This window comes from Colobus angolensis, unplaced genomic scaffold (genome assembly GCF_000951035.1).
Source record: "Colobus angolensis palliatus isolate OR3802 unplaced genomic scaffold, Cang.pa_1.0 Scaffold129, whole genome shotgun sequence".
Lineage (NCBI taxonomy): Eukaryota > Metazoa > Chordata > Mammalia > Primates > Cercopithecidae > Colobus > Colobus angolensis.
In genome coordinates, this window is record NW_012114141.1 from 8,660,543 (window position 1) to 8,681,026 (window position 20,484).

The 20,484-nt window shown below is 37.1% G+C and overlaps 1 protein-coding gene across 1 annotated transcript in view; it reads right to left on the bottom strand.

Moving 5' to 3' along the window:
- Positions 1-20,484, bottom strand: part of LOC105505784 (zinc finger protein 385D) — a 357,162-nt gene that overhangs the window by 259,451 nt on the left and 77,227 nt on the right. The window contains exon 2 of the mRNA XM_011933741.1: positions 11,203-11,345. Coding sequence (XP_011789131.1) covers positions 11,203-11,345 — 143 coding nt within the window. The remainder of the gene's footprint in view (positions 1-11,202; positions 11,346-20,484) is intronic.

Consider the following 20,484-nt stretch of genomic DNA (forward strand, 5'->3'; position numbering starts at 1 on the left):
GTATGTGGTAAAAGTCACAGAAACATTAACATGGTACATATGCACAGATGTTCTAAAGAGCATACAGATGTTTTGATAAAACTGATTATTTTTCTATGTGATTTCTTTGAAGAAACTGCTTTAAAATGCCCCAATCTATTGTACAACTGGACTGTCATTTTTCTTACCTTCCATTAAAAAAAAACTTGAATATAGAAATAAAAAAAAAAGTTTCTTATCCCTATATATAGTCACTTAAAATACCTATTTTTTATTTTAGTCCTTTAAAATTCTTTGACAGGTCCTTGAAATAAATTTCATTTTAGAATGTTCAGGGAAAGAAGTCCAAGAATTAACCACTAATTTTATCATTTTAATATTTGCCGAAACTCTAGATAAAATGTGGAATAAGAGGTTATGCTTCAAAGAAAGGCAAAATGCAAGTTTTCTTACTTTTGCTCTACTACTGTCTTGATTTATGAGCTTCAGAGAGAACCATCTGACATTGGCACACCTCTTCAGGATAAGAGAAATTACACAGAGCTAAAGGAATTTGAGTAACAATGTACTTGTGGCTCTCAACCGTATGTTACATGAATTACTTAAATAACTGCTTCAAACTCCCCTTCTTTTTCTACAGGTAGATGGAACCATGAAATCCTAAACATATAACAGAGCAGTGCTTCTCAACAATCTTTGCTGAAGGACAAGCACTACCCCCATCAGTCACAGACCAAAACTTTTATAAACTAAAATAAAAATGAGTTATCAGAAAAAATAAAATGAAATAGACTTACCAAATATAGCCATAATTCTTGATTGGTTTTCACAGATGTAAAACTACTCTGTTAAGTTGCTATAAACACCTCTAAATGCTTACTCTCAATTTCCATACTTATCACCCATAAACAATTCTCAGATCGGTATGGGTCTGTGTACCACACTTTGAGAAGTACTGAGTCATGAAACAAATATACTTCCTGGCAAAAAGTTCTCATTCCTTTGACTAAGAGTAATTGTTCTTTACATTTGTGTTGGCGGGAGGGAGATGTGGAAGAGGCAACTTTACTCAAGTGATAGTCTGAGAAAGTTATTCTTTCATCTGTACTTAGCTGTGAAAATGGATTTTCCCACTAATTTTGGCCATGGGGTAGAACACAGTGACTCTCAACACTTAAAGGGCAAAGAAATCACCTTGGGGAAGTGCAAAAAAAAAAAAAAAAAAATGTTTATTAAGGTTTCAACAGCAGAGACTCTCGTTCAATAGGCTTCCTCAATTCAATGCCTGCAATTTCTGTGTTTCTCCTAACCTTCAACACCTTTACTCACTCCCAGAAAGTCAATATGATTATTCTAGTTTCACAGATGAGAAAATGCAGACTCCACATTTTTGCCTTAGGCTATAGATAAAGTATTAAACATAGAACTCAAATCTTCTAGATTCAAAGTTTAGTGTTGTTGCTTTTTCTCATGTATGTCCTATAGTACAAAAGAATATTGAGTTTTAAAAAGGCTAAATTGTTACTGAGATAGCAATGTTGTTTAAATTTATTACCATTTAAAGTTATTTATTCCCCTGACAACAATTGCCATATACAGCATAAATATGTGTGTCGGTGACATTAGACAGCATCTTTACTGCCCACTGATGTCCTAGACACTCTTTTTTATAGTCATTCAATCACAGCCAGACTCTTGTTCAGGAAATACTTTGCTTTCTCAGTGAAGTCCCTTGAGGTATACCAAATTATTAGTTAATTAGCTATTAAAGTATACCAAGGCTCATATGACTGATTTTAAAAATTACAACCATTTGCAGGCAAGAGGTAATCTAGCTATGTTGAAAACAAATTGTGCTGGACTTGGATCAAGGAATCTGAAATCTAGCCATGATTCAGTTATTTACCATTTGTATGATTTCGGGAAAGTAATTTTCTCTCTCAGTTCAGTTTCCTTATCTATATCTTTTAGATAATAACCTGTAATATGCAAGTCTCTTATGAAATTCGATTTTTAAAATAATGGGTACAAAAATGTTTTCCCTACAGTCTTTGTCAGTTGATGATCAATACATTTTTTTTTTTCCTATTAAAAAAGGCCGTATATCATGTGTTTACTTCTTTGGTTCCTAAGAGTTACAGGGTGGGGGGCTAAACTAGCTCCAAATAGAGAACTTTCTTACAGCTGTATGTAGATGACCCACGAGGTAGTCTCTCACCTCACAGGTAGGCTTATCTACTTTCACTGGATGTAGTCAGGTAGGAAGCTGGATTACCAGTTGTCAGGAATATTGCAGAAGAGATTCTAGCAAGTGTGGGTAGGCAGATCAGATGGCTCTTAATATCCTTTTCCTGTTAGGGTTGTCATCATAATACCATAGACTGGGTGGTTTCAACAACACACATTTATTGTCTCACAGCTCTGGAAATCCAAGATCAAGCTGTCAGCAGGGTTGGTTTCTTCTGAAGATTGTTAGGGAAGGATCTGTTCCATGTCTCTCTCCTTGGTTGTAGACGACAGTCTCCCTGAATCTCTTCACTTTATTTTCCTTCAGTGCAAGTCTGTGTGTGCAAATTTTCCCTTTTTATAAGGACACCAGTCAGAACGAATTAGGGCCAACTGTAATGACCTAATCTGAACTAATTACATCTTCAATGACCCTATTTCCAATTAAGATAATGTTCTAATTCACTAGGACTAATGACTTCAACATATGAAAATTTGAGGGACACAATTATTCAATGTTTAGCATCTCCACGAGCAGTAGAAGTCAGGAGTCCCAGTTTTCTCTTAATTTTGCCACTTGCTAGCCATGAAACTGGACATCACTCAATAAGTCTAGGCTTACCTATAAAATAAGCATGTTGAAGAAACAAATTACCTCTAAAATGTTCTTTCATTTTGATATGTCTATGTCCAAGTGTGGAGTAGAGGTCTCCAAAAGAGCTACTGGATCACAAAATGAGCTGAAAGCTTCAATATTTTCTTATTCTGGTCCTTTTATTTACCCAAAATCCCAGTTAGTAAGGAAGTCACAGTAGGAAGCAGGTCAAATATATTACTTGCAAAGCCTCATCTCATTATGATTAGGCTGACTACATAAAGAATATCTATATATAAATATATAGAGATGTGTGTGTGTGTATGTGTGTGTAATGTGTATTATGCCTCGATCTTTAATGAGAAGAACAACTAATATATGCATAAATCAAATATCTTTGGAAGGCTAGATACAAAAGCCATTTACCACGTCGCTTGCCACTTAAGAGAGAACTAAGAGCAGTCAGGAAATTGTTTCGTTCTCTTTAGATTTTGAATCACAGGTGAATGTGCTACCTATTCAAAGAGTAAGCAAGGATTAAATAAGAAAAATATTCATGCATTATGCATTTGTTTAACCTTTGGTTTCTAAGTCTGAATAGTGTATACTGAAGTCATTTTGTGCTTCGAGGTCACTATAATAAGTACGTCCGACTTTGAGAAACTTTCCATTTTGCAGAAAGCTACAGGACTCAGCAAACATGCTTAGATATTTGCTTCAGTGTGAAACATATAATGAAAGAAGACTTCATAAGCAGATGTTTCTTAAGAAGCTTCTGTTATACAAAAATGACACAGTTAATGAACAGGGGAGCAACCTGCTACATCTGTCTTCAAAGAACAAGGAAGTTAGCAATCAATACTGTATTTACGATGGCATTTTTCACCTGAAAAGTTTCCATTTACCTATCACTTGTGTCTAAGAAAGACAGGCTTTTTCTTACTCAAAATTTCACCCTTGCTGCTCACCTATTTTAGTGACAGCAGCAGTTGTATAAACTTAGTAAGAACAGTTATTAATGTGTAAACCGAATTTAATTAATAGATCATTGAACAAAACAAATGGCAGTGTGCCTTACCACTGTTTTTATCACTGGCTGAAAGGTAGAAGGCATTTCCATAGCTGGAGCAGGTAATAAAATACGAGCCAGAGAAGAGAGCACTATTCAAGAATCATTTTTTAAAGGAAAGAAGACGAAGTTTGTCAATTCCATTTTAAAGATGAAGGAAACAAAGATCCTGAAGGGTATATATCCAAAGATAATAGAAACATGAAATTGAAATTTTCTGTCTTGGGTTCTGTATTTTTATCTGTAATATTATAAGTGTACATTTAAGCTAAAGTTCTAGAATAATCTCTATATGTTAAGCACACTTAATGCTGTCTTAGAGTCCTAAAATGCCTCACCAATATTTTGTCACTATGACAGCCCTTATGGACTCACACAAAACAGTTGATGAATACTATAAAGAATTGATTTTTAACTGCATTCTTTGGGCAACTACTGGGATTTTTACATCACTGTCCTTTTATTAACCACAGTAAACACACACATAAGCCAACTTAAAATTACAGATGCAAATTAAGGAGATGACTCAAGTCTATGCTTGCTTTTCTTTCCTAATAAGTGATTAAGTTAATAATTTCTGTTAGATGTCAGTTATCTAACGCATAAAACAGTGAGTGCTTAGAATTTTTCTTTCATATTGGCACACTTCCATCAGTTACACTACTTATGGTACAAATGTTACGGCTATTTCTCTTCTATCAATTATCTGTTATGTGTTTTTCCTGTCTTTTTATTTATCTATATCTATTACCTATCTACCTATATATCTATCTATTCCACTCCATTCATTCAAAAAATTTGTGTTGAGTCTTTGCTATGTTTCATGTTCTATACTATGGTTACCTTAATAAAAAAATATACATATGGTATTTATCTCAGATTCCAAAGCAAACCTTAACATTTACAATAGAGCTTTCCTTGGCCACCTCCAAGTTACCTTTCCTTCCTTTGAACTCAGGTAGCATTTACTTTTAAAGAACTTTAGGCATTTAATTATAGTTTTTTATAGAATGATTTAACTACTACACCTCATTTTCAACAAATGAAGCAAACTCTAGAGAGTACCTGCCTGTGTACACTGTTTAGTTTAATCTATTAACATCTAGATGTTTTTCTGGTATGTGATAGAAGAGAATATTTAAAGGAGTACTAATCAACTGTGTCAACTTCACAGGTAAAACAACCATTCTTCCTCATTCTGCTTTTCCTCCTCCCTCGTCTTTTTCTCCTCCTCCTCACTGTCCTGCTTTTTCTCCTTTAATCTTTCTCAGTATTATTATTGTTGCCATCGTAATTCTAGTGTCTACTATAGTCAGACACATTATTAGTGCTTAATAAATGCCCAGTAAGTGAATCAGTAAAAAATTACCTCTTCTCCCTCCTCATACTCTTCATTATATTTGTTAATGTTATGTTTTTAACAGGTGCTTTTAAATGCAGTTATTTTAAGTAGTCACATTTTTGAGTAGGACTCAAAAGTTTGTAAAAGGAAGAAATCACTGAATGAATTAATAAATGAAATACTTTTTTTTTTTTTGAGACGGAGTCTGACTGTTGTTGCCCAGGCTGGAGTGCAATGGCACGATCTCGGCTCACTGCAACCTCAGCCTCCCGGGCTCAAGTGATTCTCCTGTCTTAGCCTCCTGAGTAGCTGGGATTACAGGCATGGGCCACCAAGCCCGGCTAATTTTTGTATTTTTAGTAGAAACAGGGTCTCACCATGTTGGCCAGTCTGGTCTCAAACTCCTGACCTCGTGATCCGCCTGCCTCGGCCTCCAAAAGCGCTGGAATTACAGGTGTGAGCCACCGTGCCCGGCCATGAAATACGTATTTATGTATTTTCCTCAGCAACATTTTTGAGATCATGACACACACAAACTTTAAAAATTTCATAGAAAAATGTTGGCCTTTAATCAGTTGAAATGCAAGTGCTATCTGGCATGTAGTAAGCATTCAATAAATGGCTGCTGTAACCAGAGTCCTGAACAATATCATACAAGGAAGGCTCATGGCACTGCTGGAAGCTAAAATACAACCACAGAAGGATCATTCTTGAGATCCAGCTGTACCTATAGATAGTTCAAATTTCCCCCATCTGTCCTCTTCCCAACACCCCACCACACAAACACCAGAAGGTAAGTTCCGTAATTGTGGGAACTTGGTTTGCTAGTTTCACTACTGAATCCTCAGGGCCTAGCACATAGTAGGTATTCAATAAATATCTGTTGAATAAATTTTTAAAAACCCCACTGTTTGGGAGTGTAAAAATTGTTCAATGTATTTCATCTTTCTCCTGCCTTCCCCTCCCTCCGCCTACATATGTTCAAAATCTCAGGCCCCTCCTCAGAACTTTTGACTCAGAATCTGCACTTTTAACATGATTACCTGTGATTTCATAGCAGAAGCACTGCTCTAAATCATATAAATTTCACTTTTCTGCCCTCCAATGGATAGAACTCCTCAACTTGTTGATCAAAACCCAACCTCACAGTATACTCAAGTTTCCAGCAGTTGGTCCTTTGTAGAACTAGAAAGAGCCAGAGTGGAGTCAACTACTAGGACTTGATCTCTCTCTCTCTCTTTCTCTCTCTCTCTCCTCTCTCTCTCTGTCTTTCTCTCTTTATCTCCCTCTCTCCCCCCTCTTCTCTTTGTTCTTTCTTCTTGCTTTCATGATAAAATCATATTATACAGAGGAGCAGCACAGTGTCAAATTTTCTATGCTAATTTACATTTTTTTAATGTTAAAGAACCATCAGCCAAAGCTAGCTAAAGCAAAATAGTTATCCTCTTTTATTGCTCTTTTATTCTGCCTCTTTACTTTCTATGTGACCTCACTCTTCCTTGTGCATCTCCTAGAAGGCAGAATAACTAAATATTTACTGAGTATCTGGCATCTGCAGGCACAGAAAGTCAGTTTTCCTCATTTAATCTTTATACCAACTAGATATACAGCCATAGGGATGGGGGCATGGAATCATGCTCAGTCAGTCCTCATGAACACATTCTCCAAAAGTAGCACTTTTTCAACGACATTCTAAAAGTTTATTATTGTCACAACTATGAGTTAGAATATGAAGAAAATATGTTAGAAAAATAAAGAATAAAAGGGAAATGGTGAGACCCCAGGAGAAAACTGTCATAAAATGTGGCTATTTTTTCATGATTACCTTCCATTCTGAACAACATCCCAAAGTCTGGCCCAAGCCATTCTCCTTGAATCTCTAGCATTTTAAAAGCCAGCTATACCTCTGATATCAAACCTAAGCATCTGGGTTTTTAAATTATTTCTTTATTTTATTGTACAGGACACTGGGGCTCTGATAGATTTAGCCTTTGTCCACAGTTACAGAGACATTCAGCTTTTCTGATTCTGCATAGTGCTTTCCCTTCTATCAGTAGCATCTCAGCACCAGGGCCACCACTGCTTTACATCCCAAAGACTGGAAGCCTGAGGCTTATATGGCCACAGGTGTCTTAGATGTGTATTAGATGCCACTAAAGAGAAGTATTTCACAGAATTTGGATGGAAATAACTTGGATTACTGAGTGTCCTGTGTCTGCAACTCCATGACTCCATGAAAGTGAACAGAAAAAAACGAGAGCTAGCAACAGTCTTCTCTGACCTGTTTGTGGAATACTCCCAAAGGTTTTGTATGCACCTAAATCCTTATATTAAATTATTTCCTGTTCAAATGCCTAGAATAGTTTCTATTTTTTTCACCCAGCCCTCACTAAGACAACCATATAGCCATTTGCTCCTATACTCAAGCTAACATTGTATGCTGTACATCTTTCTGTGTAAACATACTTTATTAACAAAAATTTCCTTATTTGTCAACTTCACCTTTACAAACTGAATTGTTTTCATGGCAGAGGTCATAACATAATCTGTTATCACTGTTTCTGGCACATAATGATGCCAGACAATTAGAGAATAATTGCTGAATAACTAGCAGTTGTCTGAATGAACTAAGCTCAAGCCCCTTTCTAATATTTCTTTCCTAAACATCATCTATCTACTCCTGTGACTGTTTCAAGAAATATAAATTCAGAACGGGATCACTGGGATCAGAATATTTTTAAGCACTGAAACTCTAATGTCTTGAGAGATTAAAGGGCAGGATGGGAAATACGTGAGGAATCCCAGGAAAGCTTTCTTTTGTGTGAAAGCTACTAGAACATCAAGGGATACATTTCTAGAGAATAGCTTCTGTTGTGATTCCTTAGAAGTTGTCTTTGAGGAGACTAAGGGATCCTGATAGTCTCATTGAATGTCTTCTTTTATACCCATAACTCAGTTCTGATTCTATATCTGTTTCCTTTCCCTCCTAACTGTGCTTAGTTTTATAGACGTTTCATTATTCTTACTGATTCACACCCAAACCTCATGGTTTATGCTCTTGTGGAAGATAATAATCAGAGATATCCACTTATATTTTTATACATTTTATAAGCATACATTAAAAAATTTTTCCTTTATGTTTCTGCCAACTTTATCCCAAATAGAGAGATGACTGCATATTCATATCATCAGCGGAAGAATATAGTCTCTGATCACCAGGCAGACAGACTCTGATCATCATGGACTTTGCTTTATAAAGGTCATATGGGTAAAAGTTGTTGGGTGGCAGAGTTCATCACTTATCGTCAAAGAAGGGATAGCTGTGTTGTGGATCTAGGTAGGAGGGACTGCTGACAGACTTGCAAATTTGTGTGTCTAAGCATGGCACAGAACAAGCTGAGAGGCAGGTGCCTAAAGGGCCATGATAGCTGGGTGCTGACCATCTCATGAATGCCTATGTGGATAAATAACTTGATGACCAGAGGAAGTCTCCCACCAAAGCCTTATAACCTGTTAGATAATTATTAGAGTCCAAAACCTTAGCATATCCTGAAACAAAATTAGAGTAGATTTCCCTCCAGCCTGATGAAATGGGCTCTCTTGAATGAGAAATAAAGTCAATTTATGGCCGTAAAAATTATGTTTTATACATACTGAATTTTTGGATTGTGATTCACATCTGCTACAAAATCAAGAACTCAGACTGTTACCAAAGAAGATGTTCTATGCCCTAATTCTCAGTCAAAAGCTACCTTATTATGGGCTTTCCAACAATTCACTTCCGTTGGAAGCAAAGAATGACTTCATCCTTGTCTGGCTATATCTTGACCAGCACTGGAAGGGAGTAACCAAGGAAAAAGCAATAGTTGGAGCAACAGAGGGCCTCTTGGTTTAAGTAGAATAAACATCAACACAAGTTAAAATCCATGATAGAGGAAAAAGAATCAAGTCAAACTTTTGCAATCAGTTAGCCAAGGAACTGTGAATTCAGAATCAGAAGGGTTTACAAGCTACTTATGAGCACGCTGCTTATCACTCAGATAGCGCTTGTTATATACCAAGCCCCATTCTAAATGATTTAACCCACACAACCCTTACCACAGACCGATGAGGCATATTATATTATTAGTCCCATTATATGGATGAAGACATGATGGCCCATGGGAGTCTTGTGACCCATTCAAGGTCATATCTATGGTAAGAGGCAGTTCTGAGATTTGAACTTAGTCAGTGTAGCTACAGAGTTCAGCTTGACCACCACGCAACGCTGCCTTTGCTCATGAAAAAAACCTACAAATCTCTGAATGGTATAACCTCCCAATGAAGAGACTATCAGGTCCACATCTTTTATTTTAAAGATGAGGGAATAGCAGCAAAGAAGGTAAAGAGATTTGCTCAGGGTCATGTAATTCAACACATCTCTCATCTTTGTTTTATGTTAAATGATATTCATTGTCAATCAAATTAATCACTTTGTTATTAGTATTTCCCAAGAGGCAGATCAAAAGTTTTAAATCCAGCCTTTTATGGCCTTCCAGGAATTTTACCTAAAATGCTCTTAAGCTGACATGGGATGGGATGCCAAGTGGTCTCAGAGGCCAGAAAAAGCACCTTGATGGGTAATCCCCTGGGTGTCTGGGACACCAGGCTGTGCCAGGAAACCACTTAACAGAAGAGCAGGCAAGAAATCAGGGAAAGGGAACCCAGAGGACTTCAGTGTATTCATTTAGGAATAAGGGAATTTGATGCTAAGCAGATTTCCTCTCCTCTTAATGAAACACCTAGAATTAGAAACCTATATTTTGTAAAGGTGATCTTTATGTTGCTTTATTTATGAAATATCAATTTCAAAACAAGGTTTTGAAAATTCCTCTCCCTACAAAAAGCAAAGAGGTCATTTTGATTCTCCCTTGCCTTTTAGCAAGCACTAGCATATAACTGTACTGACTCATTGACATGTCCAAAGTCCACGTGACAAAGTACTGTTAAAGAAAATAAGACCCACTGCTGTCTCCTGAAGAATTATTTAATTGTGAGCCAAATATATATATTTTTAAATCCATCATGGGGACAAGATATTGCAACGAGAAAGTTGTATTATTTACGTAACCTCTCATCTTAATCCTTCCTGCTCTGGTTGCACTGACATGTCCTGTCATTGACAAGCTCAGACTTGCCTTATAACAACCACTGTTGTTATCTGAAGGCTGAATAGATAATATTCAAAAGAAAAATGTCACTTACTTGTTTCTAACCTTTTCAACCCTTATTTCAATTTTCATCCTAAGAATACTCTGATTGCAGAAAAAGAAACACATGATGATGAAAATGATGCATCTGCCAACTTACACAAAGACATCTTAAAAGTGAAAATAGAGGGAAGAAAGTTATCGAACCTGTGCTGAGAGGCTATTGACAAAGCCCAAAGAAACAAAGAAATACGAGAGTTAACTTGGGCAACAATAACACACACTAAAACTCTTGCTACCAGAACCCTGAGTTGTTTTAAGTTAATGGCAGGAAGAAAGTGCTGTATATTTGAAACATAATCACTGCTGTCATTGTCAAGGTCCTATTTATTAAGTTAGAAAAACGTAAGAGATTTGGAAATTAAAGTAGATAGAAGAAACACATTTTTAATTTTTTAAATACGTGCTGAAATTCTAATGTTCTCTCTAATAAATACATTGTTTCAATTTGGATGTATGCCTACAAAGCTATAGATTTGTTGCTCTTGCCCAGAAGACACTAGAGGGGAGACATCAAGTCATGATCAACCCAATCGGATCGAATCTCTTTTCATTTTTCCTTGAAGGAGCCTGGTTCTGGGGATTTTGCCTAACCAGGCAAACAACTAACTTCATTATGGCTTCCAGACAAACCATGCAATGAACAATATAGCAAAATGGAGGCAGTGACCAAATCAACCCTGGCCTTTAAGGTTTTCCAATACCTTCTACTCAGGCAAAGACAAATTCGGCAGGTACTTACCGCATTGAAATTGGGGAACAGGTTGACTGCAGCTGCAGTGTCAAGAGGAAAGGGAAGAAATGGTTTAATATCCAGCGATGGTTGCAGAGGAGGGGCTGGTGGACGGACAAGGGCCGGGAGAGCAGGACTCTGGCATGTACCACCTGTGAAGACCAGAGCAAAGGGAGCAATCAGGGACACCACCATGGAAAAAAACACCAAAGTTGCTTTTGAGACAAAAAGGCCAGCTTTGTGGGCCACTGGAAAAAACAAGACATGGACTCTATTGACCTCAACTGGGAACTGGCCAATGAGCAAATTTGCCATTAGGCAGAGGGAGCTAGTTGAACTGCTCCATTTTCCTTTGATTATAACTATCTGGTTATGTAAGTAACATCAACATTTCAAATGCCCCAACCTGTCTTTATTTTCCTGCCTAGAGCTCCAGATTGGGTCAGTCACAAATTTGCAACCAAGATCTCTGAATTCAAAGGGAAGACCCCTTCATCATGCGCCCATCCCTCTTTGAAAACGAAACCACTCACAATATGCATTAAGTCTGAGTGATTATTTTACAGAACTGCTCTTCGCTACCACATCCAAAACTCTGGCAGCAGGATGACATGAACCTGGCACATACAAGAAATTTAACCTCAAACTCAGGCAGCTGTACCTTACTGCTCTAGCAACTGGAGGATTAAAAACCAGCAAAACCAGTGCTACGATGTCTGAACTGTTCAGCACCCCTACAGCTCTGATTATTCAACAACTCCCTGCCTTCCTCCCAGTCATGAGTAGGTGGAATTTAGATGGCCACAGTTGAGCAGGCAGTGGGAATATTATGCCAACAAAGACATCCCCTTTGCATGCCAGTAAGTAGCCAGCCTTTTGCAAGAGAGCACATACCTTTGCCCCCTGTTATAGGACTCCACCACACTCAGGAGCTGGAAGGATGGAAACCCATCTTTAGTGTTCAGTCCCCCATATTTTGGTAACATTCCAAAACATCAATTTGCTGTTAATTAAAGGCTGTTTGAATCCTAGGAAACTGTTAAAATATGCCAGCATTCTTCTAATCTGAGAGGCAAGCAACAGACTGTAAAAACCTGCTGGTGAGAATCCAACAAGCATTAGGAAAACAAAATGCAATGGGATATTTTTCTGTCTAACAGTAAAGAATTCTAGGAGACACGCTTGTGCCACTTGCCTGCCATCTCATTTTTAAAAACAAAGTAGAGTGAGTCGCCTCGTATAAATTGCCTTTACAAATTTCACAACAAACTCTCTGGCCAACTGCACACAGAACATCATCTTGCCCTCAATCAGTTACCTGAGCACAAAATTAACATTCTGAAAATGATTCCCCAATGATAAATCCAACCCTATGGGGCCACAGAGGATCTGCTAACAAGCTAGATGACTTAGTACCTATAACAGAAGCCATCAGCACAGGATTTAATTAACCATACACAAGAACCATCAGCTCTCCTGCTCCCAGGTATAAAATCAGCTGGAGCCAAATTAAGAAAAAACCGTATTTTCCCCCACTGTCTTACCTTCTTTCTTGAAATAATAATAGCACAGCCAACAATAGCAAAGTCAGTAACTGAAGTCTATAACCAGTAAACTAATTTGCAAAGTAGTACAAGGCACTAAATAAAGGGCAGATGTCAAAACAAATAGAGATAACAACGAAATATAACAAGTCTACATTCACCAGAGTACACTATAAACTTACTTTATTGTCCACTTGGTAGTGTATTGAGTGTGAGTGTGTAACCATTTTTAGAGAGGGCATCTGTAAAACTTTGGTGATAGACCTGTCATGAGTTTAGTGTTGTTAGAAATTTCTCTTTTAATAAAAAGTTTAAAACCCAAAATAACTTTTTAGATGGTGCATCTTTAAAAAACTCAGAAGTAAGTTCGGGTATGGTGGCTCATGCCTGTAATCCCAGCACTTTGGGAGGTCAAGGCGGATGGATCACTTGAGGTCAGGAGTTTGAGACCAGCCTGGCTAACATGGAGAAACTCCATCTTTACTAAAAATACAAAAATTAGCTACACGTGGGGTGCACACCTGTAATCCCAGCTACTTGGGAGGCTGAGGCAGAAGAATCACTTGAACCCAGGAGGCAGAGGTTGCAGTGAGCCGAGATCACACCACTGTACTTCAGCCTGGGCGACAGAGCAAGACTCTGTTTCAAAAACAAAAACTCAGAAGCAAAGTAAGCTTTGGTTGAAATCAGTGATGTGGTGAAATTTAAGAAATAATTTTAAATTACTTTTATTTTTGTTGTTGTTGTTTTTGAGACAGGATCTCACTCTATTGCCCAGGCTGGAGTGCTGTGGCACCATTATGGCTCACTGCAGCCTCAACCTCCTGGGCTTAGCTGATCCTCTCATCTCAGCCTCCCGAGTAGCTGGGACTACAGGCGCATGCCACCATGCCCACCTAGTTTTTGTATTTTTAGTAGAGATGGGTTTTTGCCATGTTGGCCAGGCTGGTCTCAAACTCCTGAGCTCAAGCAGTCCACCCACCACGGCCTCCCAAAGTGCTGGGATTATAGATGTGAGCCACCATGCCCAGCCCTAAATTACTTTCATTTGTGTCACACATCATTCTTTGCAAAGGATATTCATATACATTCACTTGGTTTGATTCTAAGATTTCAGAAATTAGGTAAGGGTTAACAACATAACATCATGTAGAGAAAAAAATATGTTGATAAACTCTTCAGTAGTTTATCTTGCTTCCGCAGAAAATTCCATGCTTATAATAACAAGGATGCAATTTAGCAAGAAAATATTCTACAGTTGTTTCACTTTAAGTCCTCCTCTGGTTTAGGGTATCCAAAGAAGTGAAGGAATAGCTCGAGCTGATTTTTTATCTAGTACAATGAGAGACATAAATAATAAAAATATGTCCATTCAATTATCAGGTAAATTTAATTTCCCATTCTCTCTTTTAGGATATCTATTTCATTTATACTTGTATAAACAGTTCAAGGTCCTCTCTCAGTGTTGCAACTAGAGTTTTTCCTTCCTAAGGGATTAAAAAAATTCATCCAAGAAGAGTCATAAAAACCTTAGACAGTTCGAAAAAATATTTAAGCTCATCTCTTCTCACCTGTTAGAAGGGAGCAATGTATAAGATTGTAGGAAAGCAGAGGACATGTGGCTACATATTTTTAGACTATTTGCTATGCAAATACAGGTGTAGGGGATGCTGTGGGTCTGATTCCCAGAGCCCCCTTCAGCACCAAGGCACTCCCTGGCCCAAGAGCTTCTTTACAAATTGCCCTGGGCCAAAGGGAGCTGCCTCACCTAAGGTGACCCTCCTAAGTGGAGGGTTTGATAGCCTCAAGCAATGACTGATTCATGCAGGAGTTTACTGGCTTTGCCCGCTCGCCTCAAAGCAGGACAACTCTGAAGCTCTATTTTACCTCCAAAGTTGCTAATGGCATCTAGGATAGGCTGGGGCCTCTGCTGTGACTACATCACGGTCCAGCTCCTTCCTCTTCCCAATCCTGTATCCCTCACTTCTCACAAATGATGTTTCCATGAGCACTCCCCAGTAAAGTCTCAGAGCTCACTTTCGGAATGACTTGATCTGTGACACCAGGATACAGCAATTCGGGTGTTTAAGTAAAATATAAAATTGCTTTATTTTAAAATAGATGCTTGCCTCCAAACCTATAGCACTGATATTGAGGCACGAAATTGAAGCTACCGCTTCAAAATTATCTGTGACTAAAATTTCTGCTTTTGAAATCTGGATTAGTCCTAAAATATTTTACTTGTACCAATCTGTACTTGCTCAGCAACAAGAATACTATTTGCAAAGAGTGCAAAATCAAAACTGGCAAATATAATATGTTTCATCTGTAAAGCAAACTAAAATATTCTTTTTGAGAAAATAGCTATTTCATTTCCCCATATTTAAATAGAAATGATTGCATTTAAGATATGAATACACATTTATTATTTTACTTATCATAAAATTACCTTGATAACTATAAACATGAAAATATATAATAAATTTGTAGACATTTCTATAGGTGAGGAAGTTTTGTTGTTAATGTTTACCAACAATGTCACACTTCTGGAAATATTAATATTCTTAATTTGAGGCAGGTCTTTTAAAACCTCCATGGAGTAGGGTCAGAAAAATATATAAACTCTGTCTATATCTAGTACCACATGTTTCATAGCCTATGCTGTTTTATTACACAGTTTTAACAAATTCATCTGATTTCAGAGAAGTTACTATCTCTCCATACCAAAATTTGTTATATGACATTAAAGTCAACAAATGACAAAAACATTTATTAGTACAAGAATAGTAATAATTAATACTGAATAAGGTATTGAATAATTAAGGTAAATTAAGTGATCATTCATGTTCACAAACTTTTTCTCCCTCCTTTTTTGATGTTTTTGTTAGTATATGTTTAGAATTTAAGTTGCAAATAGTGAACTATAGAATAAACATAATAAATATTGCTTTGGTCAATTTATAAGAACTGCGTATTCACAAAAGTACTAACTTGTGAATTTGAAAAAGAGAAAAACAGAGTAACTAATTCCTAAGTATTTGTTAATAGAGACCGAGAAAGTAAGATACATTCATTTCAGAAGTTTGCATTTTTGAAAAGCAAATTAATATGTAAATTTAGACATGTTTGTTTTGATAATTCATACAGATAAATAGGAACTCTAAACCAGTGGTTGTCAGTTGAAACTTATTGTATTAGATAATATATATAAAGTGCCCTAACACAGTTGCTGACCCATTGGTGCTCACCACATGAGAAATATATTTTTTAATGAACCAAAGAACTTCCAAAGCAGCTCCTGAGGCTTTCTGAAAGCAGTCAGTCAAGGTAATTTTAAAGCTACCTTCATTTTTTTCTCTTTACTTATCTTGACTACCTCAGAAGAATGATCACAATAAGAGATTACTTTGTAAATTAATATATTGAAATACTCCATGAGAGTGAGGTGGAGTATACAACTCCATAATACAACTCTTTAAACCTTGAACTTCTGCACTCGATCCATTCAGTGTTCGTCAGTCATAGATATCCTGCCTGACAACTTCATCTTAACCTTAACCTTAATCTACTATTTAATCTTTCATTTCCCCAGGTGACAAAACTGAAGTTCAAAATGATCAGGGATTGCCACTGTTAAATATTCATGCCAGTGGAGAATTTTGTGCATCATTAAAATATGTATATATTTATAGAAAACAGCAGAAACATCTAATTTCCTGATAGGATAATTTCTATAGTATCTTTACTATCTTTTCCCTTCATCAACTTATCTGTATTGAAATATATACACTTATTTATATTAAAATATATATGCACTTATTTATATTGAAATATATACTTACCTATATTGAAATTATGTGTATTTCAATAATAAGCTATGATTACATTACTAAACTCCAAACATTCACATATAGCAGGAAATCATATAGAGCATTTTGTATAATATTATATCCTAAGTATTTAATAAGCAACTAATTTGATATACATGGATAATTATTCAAATCCATTTTCAAATATTTCAGTTAGAATTTGCTGTGTCCATGGGGCAAGAGAGGGACTCACTATAGGAATTCAGGGGTCTATGTGATAGTGGGCATCAAAACTTTAGATCTGATCCTACTAATAAGAAGTAGAAAATAAATAATAGCCTAAAGGCTGAGAAATAAAATGGAATCCTAAGGCCCCCCTCCCCCTCCACCCCGACTGAACGAACCCACTTTGGCCAAGGAGAATCCAAAGAAACCTTGAAAACTGAGTTATCAGCCATGAAGGGATGGGAGATCAGACACACCTACTTACACCCCCTCCCTCACTAACAGCCATTAGCCTTTCTTCCCTGTGGGCTAACCAGAAACTAGCCCTTTCAACCAAACAACTGATGCTGCTCCCTTTTACAGTTTCCGCAAAACAATGGACCAGCATTCCTTCTGGGTAAGAGACCACTGATGGCAGAGTGCTTCTGGCCAGTCTAGGGAGAATACACAGTGAAGGTTTTTATGTCCTCTGCTACGCTACTTGACATCAGAGGGCTCCAGACTTCAGCCTTGGATCATGCTAACATCTCCATTTTTTGAACATAGGTCCCATGGAGAGGCACAGAGCTCAGTTGTGCATGTACATCTTCTACTTTCATAAATATTCATGACTCCTTATATAGCTTATTATACATGTATTTGGCCACCTCTTTCAGCATAAATTCCTGTTCCCTTTGTCCCTTCCTTGAAGTGTCTGTTTCTGGCTTCTGCCTGGAGACTATGCTTCCCAGCCTGTCAGAATAGCCAGCCTACAGGCTGCAAACATTTATGAAAAATAAAGCTCACCTTTCCAAATTTAAGAATATCATCATTCTTCAGTTAAAGAAGCAAAACTTGATTCGGCCAAAATGTTGGCTATGGAGTGCTGTAATTAATGGAATTGGCCAGCCAGGGTGGGAGTAAAGCTAGAGAATATAGGTAATTTAATACATCTATTCATTAATTGGCATGGATTAGCCTTCTATCCTCTTAATTCCTTTAAAACACACAATTCTGCCAGGTATCTCTTATAATATTCAATTTATAAAATCAAAAGTCAAGCTTCTAGGAAGCAAAATATCTTACCAGAAAGAAACTGAGCAATCCTAATGATTTTTAATGCACTGATACAAATAGCTTTTGAACTACAACAACAATACGATAAAAACAAAACAAAATAACAATTTGAAAAAACACCTTACAGAATCATTTTGTCAAATTAGTTCCCAGACATAATTTGATAAAGCCAGCAATTTTTATTAAAGGAAGGTTTTTATAAGGAAAGAAGGGAGGGAGGGAGGGAGGGAGGCAGGGAAGGAGGGAGAAAGGATTACATTCCTTGTAAAGGAATATTCAGTATTTATCCCTGATTTTTATCCCCAGCATGGGAACATGCTGGCACTACCTTATATTTGAAGAAGAATCCAGAAAGATATGAATATCGTATCAAATATATTTCAAAACCCCTCAAATTTACTTTCTTTAACATCTACTGGCCAAATTTGATAAATAAGTATGTGTTTGCCACATTCCCTTGCATGTCTGCTTCTCAAATATTCAAGGTTGTCGGTTGCGGATAACAATGGGCAATTCCCCGTTGGGATTTTTTACTCTTTGTCTAGGCAAATTGTGTGTTTACCATGTTTCCTTAAACCTTAGTCATCCAAGCTCCATCCAATTCCCATCTCTGTTCGCAACAGAATAACTAAAACCATATTTTGATATAATATTTACATTTAGTATGATTTGGTAACCATTTTTCTTTCGTTGTGTTTTTCTTTTGTCTTTTTTTTCTTTTGTTCCCCCCACCCCCCTCCTCTGTTTAGGATTATTGATTCACCGACTAGGTTTCAGAAAGTTGATCCAGCACTTGCTACCTTAGGATAAAGCTCCTCATTGACCTAATGTGAACTGGCCTTAGCAGGTCAACTCAAATGTTGAAACAAGGTCTGATCCCATAAGGGCAAGTTGTCAGCCCTAATCCACACAGGATGGTGACTGCTGTCTCATACATCCTGCTTTTGACCACAGAGAGGAATGAGGTGAGAATGGGAGTATGAGTCAGGGCAATTGGACCTCCATTCTGGAAATACTGATTCAAAAACATTTGCCCATGTCAGTGGTCAGTGATTCGATCTTTTCTCATGAAAGAAATCACATGGAAGTGATCTGGGTTTTCCCCTTGTCCAAATTATTTATTCATTTTCAGTTGTGGTATTTAAATATTCCAGTAAGTCACCTCAACACACTTGGAAGGAAGCTAGGAAAGAAGCACTAATAGTATTTTATCTGTCACTGTCATTAAATGCCATGACCAAAATCAAAACACTGATATCATCCAGTTGCCAATATCCTGAATCAAGGTCTCCACTAGAAGAAAAATGGGATCTCTCATTTATTTAACTAACTTGGATGACAATTTCTGATGCCTGGAACATAATAGAGAAAAATTATGTTAGGAGTGTCAGGCAAGGAGTTTTAAATATTTAACCCCAAATATCCCTCTGTACTGCAGCCCCTTTGTCAGGTAGATAGTGAATAATTCAGGACAGGTGCCTGCTTTATAGGAAATCAAAAGTTTTGCCTGGAAAATTCCTCTCAAGTTTACCGCTAGTGATATAGAATATAAAATCACAAAATTTCCCTCAAGAGGAATTTCTTAAAATTTAATTTCACACCATCAGTTATAACTAATAAAAGAGGTAGCATGCTGGGATGTCCAATATGGTGGCCATTAGCCAGCCACATGTGACTATTTTAAATTTAAATTAATTAAAATTAGTAAAAATAAAAAAAACTCAGTTCTCAGTCACACTAGCCGCATTTCAAATGTTTGATAGCCACATGGGGCTAGAGGCTTCTGTATTGCATATTGCAGATACAAAACACTTCCATTCTCACAGAAGGTGCTGTTGGACATTACAGCTCCAGTGCAAAGCAAAGTTCTCAAGCAGCAAATAATTTGCAGATAAGATGCTTGATACAGTCTGTTTCAAAATGAACTGCTGATGGGAGAGCAACTCGTGCTTTCTCCTGGGTCCTTCGACTTTTTAGATTGAGGAGAAGAGTTTTCTCAGAACTGAATGTGTCACTGTCAGAAGCCAGACACTGTTGTGACCATGCCAGAAAGGAATCATCGTCCATTTCTAGGGATGACCGTGGCAGTCTATGACTCTTCATGTGTGAGCAATGATGACAATACTCAAAGAACAACCTAAATTTTCAAAAAGTTAATGATTAAATAAATACTAATGAATAATGTGTGCTTTAGATAAAAATGATACCACATCTTTGAACCAAGCATGCATAAAGGAGCCAGTCCTAGGGCAAATGAATGTTTATTAGTATCAGATAACCCTTGGAAGTACAATCACAAAGTTTTCATTTCTGCTAACAAATTGTGTCAAAATCTAGTCTCATTAATGGTCAAGTGTTTAAACTGAGCTAATGTAGGCAGTTAAACCTGCCTTGCTATATCTGTCTCTGGGAAATTTCACTCATGATATCTAGGCTTCGGTCATCTCACACTTTAAAAAGAAAAAATGATGCTAAAGTCTTGTTACATGGTCTTGTTTATTCATGATCTGACCTCTTAACTGTGACTTGCCTGCATGAACTTCTCTGTGCCAATGGGGCTAGGCAAAAGGGAGAGACTGTTTAGAAAAGGAAAGAATGGTCAACATCGTCTCAGGCTGCAGAAGGATCAAGTAAGATGGTAATGTCTGATAGATTTA